This window comes from Sander vitreus, chromosome 21 (assembly GCF_031162955.1).
Source record: "Sander vitreus isolate 19-12246 chromosome 21, sanVit1, whole genome shotgun sequence".
Classification (NCBI taxonomy): Eukaryota; Metazoa; Chordata; class Actinopteri; order Perciformes; family Percidae; genus Sander; species Sander vitreus.
Genome location: NC_135875.1, coordinates 645813 through 655812, shown reverse-complemented (window position 1 = coordinate 655812; position 10000 = coordinate 645813). Strand labels below are relative to the sequence as shown.

The window sequence follows — 10000 nt, the reverse complement described above, 5'->3', positions numbered from 1 at the left end:
GCCTGTCCCCTGAACACACTGTAAAAAACGTGGTCTCTGTAGACAGCCCAGGCTCCACAAACGGCAACAAAAACAAACAGCGCCAACCTGCACCACCAAACATAACAAACAGTCTTCCAGTGTTCCAGCCAATAACCCACAAGAAGGATTTGGGGGGGGGGTTAGGGTTGGGGGGTTAGTGCGCGGAAGGGAGGGGGGGGGGACGGGATGAGGAGGAGGGAGGGGCGAGCTAGCTTCGTTTTCTTTGATAATACTTTGAATGTCAACAAGAAGTGACGTCACCCAACATGGCTTAGAGCACTTTTAAATGGAGAATGTTATGGGACATCCAATCACTGATTTGTTCTGTGCATGTATTCAGTGACTGGATTGGTTCATAATCCTCTGGGTTCATATTGATGTAAATCTGCAAAACCTCCAATAAAGGTTGAATGAACGGGGGGGGGGGGGGGGGGGATTAATGACAGGATTGTAAGGATCAGTAAGTCGTTGGGTTCTCTCTCAGCTGGAGCCTGGACTGCGAGCATTATTACTGCCTCCTGTACAGTTAATACACTCCCTGAATAATGTGGAGAGGGTGTTAATGATCTCTGTGTCTCTGTGTGTGTTAACGAGGTCTCACAGAGTGATTGACCCTAATTAGTTCAGGGCCGTAACGATCCGAGGACGTTAGCGAGGGCTGAGCTGATGTCTGAAGACTTCCTTTTATATACATAACGTGAACCTGACTGTGTTTCATATTTTTTAATGAGTTGGCTCTCTGATTTTATAGACGTTTGTTGACACAGGTTGTGTCTTAAATCTACCACCAGGGGTCAGTGTTGGTCTGCTGTGTCTCTGTGTGTGTGTGTGTGTGTGTGTGTGTGTGTGTGTGTGTGTGTGTGTGTGTGTGTGTGTGTGTGTGTGTGTGTGTGTCTCTGTGTGTGTTTGTGTGTGTGTGTGTCTCTGTGTGTGTGTGTGTGTGTGTGTGTGTGTGTGTCTCTCTCTGTGTGTGTGTGTGTGTCTCTGTGTGTGTGTGTGTGTGTGTCTCTGTGTGTGTGTGTGTCTCTGTGTGTGTGTGTGTCTCTGTGTGTGTGTGTGTGTGTGTGTGTCTCTGTGTGTGTCTCTCTGTGTGTGTGTGTGTGTCTCTGTGTGTGTGTGTGTGTGTGTGTGTGTGTGTGTGTGTGTGTGTGTGTGTGTGTGTGTGTGTCTCTCTGTGTGTGTCTGTGTGTGTGTCTCTGTGTGTGTGTGTCTCTCCGTGTGTGTGTGTGTGTGTGTCTGTGTGCTCTGTGTGTGTGTGTGTGTGTCTGTGTGTGTGTGTGTGTGTGTGTCTCTCTCTGTGTGTGTGTGTGTGTGTGTGTGTCTCTCTGTGTGTGTGTGTGTGTCTCTCTGTGTGTGTGTGTGTGTGTGTGTGTGTGTGTGTGTGTCTCTCTCTGTGTGTGTGTGTGTGTGTGTGTGTGTGTGTCTCTCTCTCTCTCTGTGTGTGTGTGTGTGTGTGTGTGTCTGTGTCTCTCTCTCTCTGTGTGTGTGTGTGTGTGTGTGTGTGTGTGTGTCTGTGTCTCTCTCTCTCTGTGTGTGTGTGTGTGTGTCTCTCTCTCTGTGTGTGTGTGTGTGTGTGTGTGTGTTCCAATCATAGTAATAATATAGTGATGAATGTTCTGATGAATTGACAACAGTCTCCAAACCAACACACGTCTCTGAGAGTTTGGATCAATTGTTGAATATAATAAAGCGAACACATACCTATAATAAGTTTGTTGCTAGTGGTTTTCAGGCTGAAAATAAAAATGCATGGACCCTCTCTCCCTCCTCTGTTGTACAGACACAAACCCTCAGACCGCCATTGATCACCAGGCTCAAAGGACTTTCTCCTCACAATGGTGGGAAGGTCTTTTAGTTTTTCATCAGCATCTAGTTGAAGCTTTCACCGTCCTTCGTCCTGTAGCTGCTAGATGGGAATACATTGGTTTCTTTTTTGTGTGTTCTTGTTCAGGTATGTGTGCCTGCAAGGCCGTGAAGAGCTGTACTCGTGTGTGTCTGCGTCTACCTCAATAATCTAGTCTCTGCTTTCTTACTAACCCCTCTGACTTACGTTACGACGTTGCTAGGGATGCACAGAATCCAGATTTCTTAACGCAGTCGACACATTAATGAAGTAAACAACGTCCACAGCCTCTAAAATAGTTAAATGTACCAACTTAATGTTGATTTCACACGCTCATTTCACATCGTAGGAAGGCACATCGCTATCGCCAGATGAGCTAACCAGTGTATGATGAAGGCATGTTGGAGGGGTGAAATGAGAAAGCTAACGTTAGCTAACGAGCAGCAGCCCGCTGTTCAGTCACTCTGCTCCCACTGTAGGAAGACTCAGAGAACAGCTGACAGCCCGGGAGAGGCACTGTCTGCTTAACACACGTTTTTAGCAGTGAAGGAAGTGGAGAGATCAGAGGAGATTCTGCAGGTGCCATACCTCAACTGCTTGTAATATAGAGGGATCTGATTATGTTGGCGGGCAGGAAACATGATCACACTGTGTGAGGTTTCGGGACATGAACAGCAGGTTTGACAGCAAGACAGAAGCTGTTTCTAGTAGGGATGCACCAAATCCAGATTTTTGGGGTTCTGCTGAACCCTGAATCCCCTGGTTGAGGTTCTGCTGAGTCCTGAATCCCCTGGTTGAGATTCTGCTGAACCCTGAACCCCCTGGTTGAGGTTCTGCTGAGTCCTGAACCCCCTGGTTGAGATTCTGCTGAGTCCTCGTCCCGTCCTCAGTCCATGAACACAGTCAACACATTAATGAAGTAAACAGTGACTGTCCTTCCTTTGCCGTACCTGAAGTTGCTGCATTCTGGCTGCTGTCTGTAGATCCCTTCATGCTCAGCTCGTATTCTTCCAGATGTTTCATACCAGATGTTGCAAATGTGTAATGAAGGACCTCTTCATCACTAATATTTGGCAGCATTAGTACACTGTAGCTCATTATGTTACGGGTAAATGAAATGAGGCATTATTGGTAAATAATCTGTTTTGTGGAGGTTGCAGCTGGTGTTGATAGAGGCCAGCCCTGTCAAGAGAGAAACATACTCAGTTTGCTAGCTTGGTTCCCTAAACGTGTGCAGTATGGTGTAGTCCCGATTAATTGAATGCAGGTTAACAGTTGCTGCTTGTACAATAGTAACGTTTGTGTTCAAGTAACTCACCTGTTGTGTCTCCTCTCCACAGTGTTCAGGCTAAAAGAGTCCCGAGCGTATCGAGCCCCATCTTAAAGGTTCCAGGAGATACCATGTTTCAAGTAGCGAAGGGGTGTTTGAGTACATTAATTAACTGTACTTGAATTAATTGTGCAAACTAACCATGTTTGATTGTATTAGGTAACATAATGCAAGTATATTAAGGTAACAGTAGAGAAGTAGAAATGTCTTTTGTTGTTGTATTTTGTATAATTGTTCTCTTGTACTGTGGTCGAGATAATGTCAGTGGCAGGCTATAACAGACCGCCAGTTTCCATCTAATGCTGCTGCTGGCCGGACCACCTGCTGCCTGTGGTGCTCAGTTTGTTTGTCGCAATCATGGCTTCTATTTTTGTGTTAATTGTCGGGGAAATAAACAGCTGTTGATCTGCACCATAACTCTGCCTCAAGTCTCCTGCTGTAATTATCCAAACGCTATGTGGCCATCCTAACAAAACTGAACATGTAGCTGGACTTGAACGGCCTTCTTTTGACTGAAAGTACTGCCAAACAGCACCATACCTGCCCCACTATCTCGCTCCACCTACGGTAAGGTAAACACCTTCCCGTAATCAACGGCGCCGTCGTTACGTCGACCAGCGTAGCGCGGAGTGCAAGTGTAGGGTTCAGCAGAAACCCAACCCCGTCAACAAGCCCAATATTCAGCCGAATCCTGGATTCGGTGCATCCCTACATGTTGCACACACTGTCCTTCATGTTCAGCTACAGGACCATTAGAAGAAAAGGCATCAAGTAGCTGCTGCTTCTGTTTTGTCACCGATGAGTGATGTTAGATCGTTTCGAATGATGTGCCTGTGTTTCCTAAAATGTCTTTTGAAAGTCAGAAACTTGCCTGTGAATGTGGAACAAGTGAGTTTGAACCCAGATTTTTCTTCTGTCATCTGCGTTCAGGTCAGACTTCTACGCTCCTGTGTGAGCGTAGAAGTCTGTGTTTGTGTAAATGTCGAAAATGTCAGAAGGGTAGGAAAAAGCAACATACATTATTTATTTATTTTATTTTCAAAAATGTTGGAAAAGCGCCAAATATGTCTGTTTTTTTTTGGAAAAAACATAAAAAGACTATCAAAAAACGTCATGAAGCCCAAAAAGAAACGTAGGAAGCAGACCACACATATACACACATATACACACACACACACACACACACACACACACACACACACACACACACACACACACACACACACACACACACACACACACACACACACACACACACACACACACAGAGAGAGACACACACACACAGACACAGACACACACAAACACAGAGACACACACACACACAGAGACATACACACAGACAACACACACACACACACACAGAGACACACACACAGAGACACAGACACACACACACAGAGACACACACACACAGAGACACAGACACACACACACACAGAGACACACACACAGACACACACACAGAGAGACACACACACACACACACACAGAGACACACACACACAACACACACACACAGAGACACACACACAGAGACACACACACACACACACACACACACACACACACACACACAGAGAGAGACACACACACAGAGACACACACACATTGTCTTCTTGGCTGATGAAGGTATAAAGCCAATTATAAATATAATACAGCATACAGACCACTTATGTCTCTGTTTCGGTGTCTTTCAGGACGTCTTGAACAACTTGGACTCTTGTGATCTGGATGATGATGACCTCATGCTGGACGCAGATCTCCCAGAAGATGCATCGCTGCACAGCGGTACGTTTGTATGTTTGTGTGTATAGATGTCAGAAACCTACAGAAATGAAACATGATGGATGCCACCGAGTTAGGGCTGCGATGTGTGACTCAGTCCACCAAAAACACACTTATTTTCCATTACACCCAATCACAATTGTTTACAATAACGTTTGGGTAGAAATCTATGGCGTCCCGTACATACAATGAGTAGTAAGCTGCCGGTCGTTTCAGCGGACATTACTGTTGCGTTAAGGCACCAAAACGACTAGTTTTACGACGTTTTTTTAGTAATTAAATGAAAAATAATAAGCTGTTTTGTGCTGATCCGAAAATGTATCAGCTCCTTGACTCAAAACTGTGATCCAAACCGTGAGTTTTGTGATGTATTACACACCTAAGCGGTGTACTCTCTGACAGCTAAAAAAGTATTGTTCAGGTTGGCTAACAGTTCAGATTAGCATCTAAAAAAGTATTGTCAGGTTAGCTAACAGTTCAGATTAGCAGCTAAAAAAGTATTGTTCAGGTTAACTAACAGTTCAGATTAGCATCTAAAAAAGTATTGTTCAGGTTAGCTAACAGTTCAGATTAGCATCTAAAAAGTATTGTTCAGGTTAGCTAACAGTTCAGATTAGCATCTAAAAAAAGTGTGTTCAAGTTAGCTAACAGTTCAGATTAGCATCTAAAAAAGTATTGTTCAGGTTAGCTAACAGTTCAGATTAGCAGCTAAAAAAGTGTGGTTCAGGTTAGCTAACAGTTCAGATTAGCATCTAAAAAAGTATTGTTCAGGTTGGCTAACAGTTCAGATTAGCAGCTAAAAAAGTATTGTTCAAGTTAGCTAACAGTTCAGATTAGCAGCTAAAAAAGTATTGTTCAAGTTAGCTAACAGTTCAGATTAGCAGCTAAAAAAGTATTGTTCAAGTTAGCTAACAGTTCAGATTAGCATCTAAAAAAGTATTGTTCAGGTTAGCTAACAGTTCAGATTAGCATCTAAAAAAGTGTGGTTCAAGTAAGCTAACAGTTCTGTTAAGCAGCCAAAACTGTTTAGCTTTGGGTTTAGATCCTGCTATAATAATGTTATTATGTTGGGAATTGAATGCAGGACATTAAAGTTAAGAGTTGATTTTGTGATTACATCTCTGAGCCTTTATTGTCTTTTTATAACTTCAAATAAAGTCATTTTCCTCTGTTTCCTAACGCTGCCGCTGTGTACCTGCAGACGGAGACGGGATAGCCCACATGGCTCAGTGGAGGATGAGACAGCTCTGCTGGGGAACACAGGACATCCACAGTGAAAACGAAAGGTGAGGGAAGGGATTTCTTGCAATGTTTTCAGTTAATGTAATGGTGTTAAACTAAAAGTATAACTTCTTAGCTTTCTAACAGTATCTAACAGTCGTTTTAACTGATGTAAACTTATACGTCCACCTGAGCGTCGCTCAAGCCTGATGATACTTACAGACTTTTACATAAAGTGCTCATATTATGCTTTTTGGTTTTTTTCCCCTTTCCTTTATTGTGTTATATATCTTTTTGTGCATGTTATAGGTTTACAAAGTGAAAAAGCCCAAAGTCCCCCCCAAGGGGACTTACCATCTCCAACAGAAAACACTGTTCACCAACTGCTCCAAACAGCTCTACTGTAGTCCAGCCTTTACTTCAGAGACAAACGTTATAATGCTCACCTAGCTGCTAGCATGGCACGCCCTCATACTCTGCTTCTGACTGGCTAGTAGTCCTTACCTAGGTACTGTTAGGACACGCCCTCATACTCTGCTTCTGACTGGCTAGTAGTCCTTACCTAGGTACTGTCAGGGCCCTCATACTCTGCTTCTGACTGGCTAGTAGTCCTTACCTAGGTACTGTCAGGACACGCCCTCATACTCTGCTTCTGACTGGCTAGTAGTCCTTACCTAGGTACTGTTAGGGCACGCCCTCATACTCTGCTTCTGACTGGCTAGTAGTCCTTACCTAGGTACTGTTAGGACACGCCCTCATACTCTGCTTCTGACTGGCTAGTAGTCCTTACCTAGGTACTGTTAGGGCACGCCCTCATACTCTGCTTCTGACTGGCTAGTAGTCCTTACCTAGGTACTGAACATGTGCGACTCCCAACTAAGATGTAACAGCAGTGAGTGGTCTCACTCTGTAGCTAAAACAAAGAGCTCAACACACAGGGTGAAAAGAGGAGCTGCAGCAATGTGTAGTACAACAAAAATATGTTTTTTTTTGTACAAATGTAACTGACCATCATGTTCACAAACGTTTCTATGGTCCCCTCAGTGATTTCCAGTGCTTCAAGCTAACTGAGGATCCTGGGAATAAGAGGACGGACACGACCGGGGACAGCGGCCTGATTCTGGACCTCTGTCCTCCAAGGTGACACAAAACAGTTACTAAACTCACTCACAGTTACTAAACAGGTTGTTATTTAAAGCATGCAACATTTGGTCTCTGAGAGTGAGACAAGTCTCAGTCTGACCTGACTACAGTCTGACTACAGGAGACATCAGCTCAGACTGCTGAACACCCCTGACTACAGGAGACATCAGCTCAGACTGCTGAACACACCTGACTACAGGAGACATCAGCTCAGACTGCTGGACACACCTGACTACAGGAGACATCAGCTCAGACTGCTGGACACACCTGACTACAGGAGACATCAGCTCAGACTGCTGAACACACCTGACTACAGGAGACATCAGCTCAGACTGCTGGACACACCTGACTACAGGAGACATCAGCTTAGACTGCTGAACACACTTGACTACAGGAGACATCAGCTCAGACTGCTGAACACACCTGACTACAGGAGACATCAGCTCAGACTGCTGGACACACCTGACTACAGGAGACATCAGCTCAGACTGCTGAACACACCTGACTACAGGAGACATCAGCTCAGACTGCTGAACACACTTGACTACAGGAGACATCAGCTCAGACTGCTGAACACACCTGACTACAGGAGACACTAGCTCAGACTGCTGAACACACCTGACTACAGGAGACACCAGCTCAGACTGCTGGACACACCTGACTACAGGAGACAGATAGAGTTTGATTGCCGTGTTCTCACCTGCCCAAACGAACGGACGTATAACTAGCTTTAAATGCAACCAATAACTTGACCCCTTTAACGCACCCTCCCAAGAAAATGAATGCAGGAGACAGAAGATGAAGCTTTGGCTGTCTGGCACTGAGGTGGTCTTGGTCTTGTTGCGGTCTCAAAGTCTCGGTCTCAACCCCTCAAAGTCTCGGTCTCAACCCCTCAAAGTCTCAGTCTTGTCTTGGTCTCAACCCCTCAAAGTCTTGGTCTCAACCCCTCAACGTCTTGGTCTCAACCCCTCAAAGTCTCAGTCTTGTCTTGGTCTCAACCCCTCAAAGTCTCGGTCTCAACCCCTCAAAGTCTCGGTCTTGTCTTGGTCTCAACCCCTCAAAGTCTCGGTCTCAACCCCTCAAAGTCTCGCTCTCAACCCCTCAACGTCTCGGTCTCAACCCCTCAAAGTCTCGGTCTCAACCCCTCAAAGTCTCGGTCTCAACCCCTCAAAGTCTCGGTCTCAAAGTCTCAGTCTCAACCCCTCAAAGTCTCGGTCTCAACCCCTCAAAGTCTCGGTCTCAACCCCTCAAAGTCTCGGTCTCAACCCCTCAAAGTCTCGGTCTCGACCCCTCAAAGTCTCGGTCTCAACCCCTCAAAGTCTCGGTCTCAACCCCTCAAAGTCTCGGTCTCAACTCCTCAAAGTCTCAGTCTTGTCTTGGTCTCGACCCCTCAAAGTCTTGGTCTCAACCCCTCAAAGTCTTGGTCTCAACCCCTCAAAGTCTCGGTCTCAACCCCTCAAAGTCTCGGTCTCAACCCCTCAAAGTCTCGGTCTCAACCCCTCAAAGTCTCGGTCTCAACTCCTCAAAGTCTCAGTCTTGTCTCCGTCTCGACCCCTCAAAGTCTTGGTCTCAACCCCTCAAAGTCTCGGTCTCAACCCCTCAAAGTCTTGGTCTCAACCCCTCAAAGTCTCGGTCTCAACCCCTCAAAGTCTCGGTCTCAACCCCTCAAAGTCTCGGTCTCAACCCCTCAACGTCTCAGTCTTGTCTTGGTCTCAACCCCTCAAAGTCTCGCTCTCAACCCCTCAAAGTCTTGGTCTCAACCCCTCAACGTCTCAGTCTTGTCTTGGTCTCAACCCCTCAAAGTCTCGGTCTCAAAGTCTCGGTCTCAACCCCTCAAAGTCTCGGTCTCAACCCCTCAAAGTCTCGGTCTCAACCCCTCAAAGTCTCGGTCTCAACCCCTCAAAGTATCGGTCTTGTCTCCGTCTCGACCCCTCAAAGTCTTGGACAACCATCAGCGTGATCCGACAAACCATCAGACTGGCTAGTAGCAGCAGACAGCGGTGCGTTTACCAGCTGTAGATTTGTGAACAGTGTTTCTGTCCTCAGGTCTCCAAGCCTGTCTCCCGGTACTCCTGGTTTGGGTCTGGATGTGGAGGAAATGGCTGAAGACTGTTCTGCCGTTCGATCCCAGCTGGAGTACCTGCAGAGGATACTGCTGCAGGTGAGACGGGAGCAAGAGTTTCCTTTTTATTGTAAAAAACAATAGGGCTGGGTTAAAATAATCAATTAACCAATTAAAAATCAATTTTTGTCTCTTGTGTCTTGATGTATAAGTAAAAAGGACTTTAAACAAACGTTTTGGGGCTCAGTTTTTAATGTTAACCTCTTTGCATTAGGAAAAGTTGAAGGTATCTACATGATGTTTATAATGTTTATGACACGTTCATGACAGTGTCATGTCACTCTTGTGTAGATACCTTCAAGTAAAGTGTAACCAGCGTTTTTGAGGGTAGCTTCTTGCTTTAACAATGTAATCCTCTGAGGGCTAAGGATAGACTGGGTAAACCCAGCCCAATCTGCCGGGGGTTTGATTCCTCCCTGCAGCTCAGGCTGGAAACCTGTACGTTTATCTATCCTGCTTCCGTTACAATTTTGCAGGAACCAATCACAAACTGGCTTATCCACCTGGCCGCGCTATTGGCTGGTTTAACACG

General features: G+C 45.6%; 1 protein-coding gene across 1 annotated transcript in view; it reads left to right on the top strand.

The window, feature by feature from the left end:
- The window catches only part of LOC144536674 (uncharacterized), a 99571-nt gene that overhangs the window by 31468 nt on the left and 58103 nt on the right, over positions 1-10000 (top strand). The window contains exons 7-10 of the mRNA XM_078279937.1: positions 4895-4985; positions 6184-6268; positions 7248-7343; positions 9393-9507. Coding sequence (XP_078136063.1) covers positions 4895-4985; positions 6184-6268; positions 7248-7343; positions 9393-9507 — 387 coding nt within the window. The remainder of the gene's footprint in view (positions 1-4894; positions 4986-6183; positions 6269-7247; positions 7344-9392; positions 9508-10000) is intronic.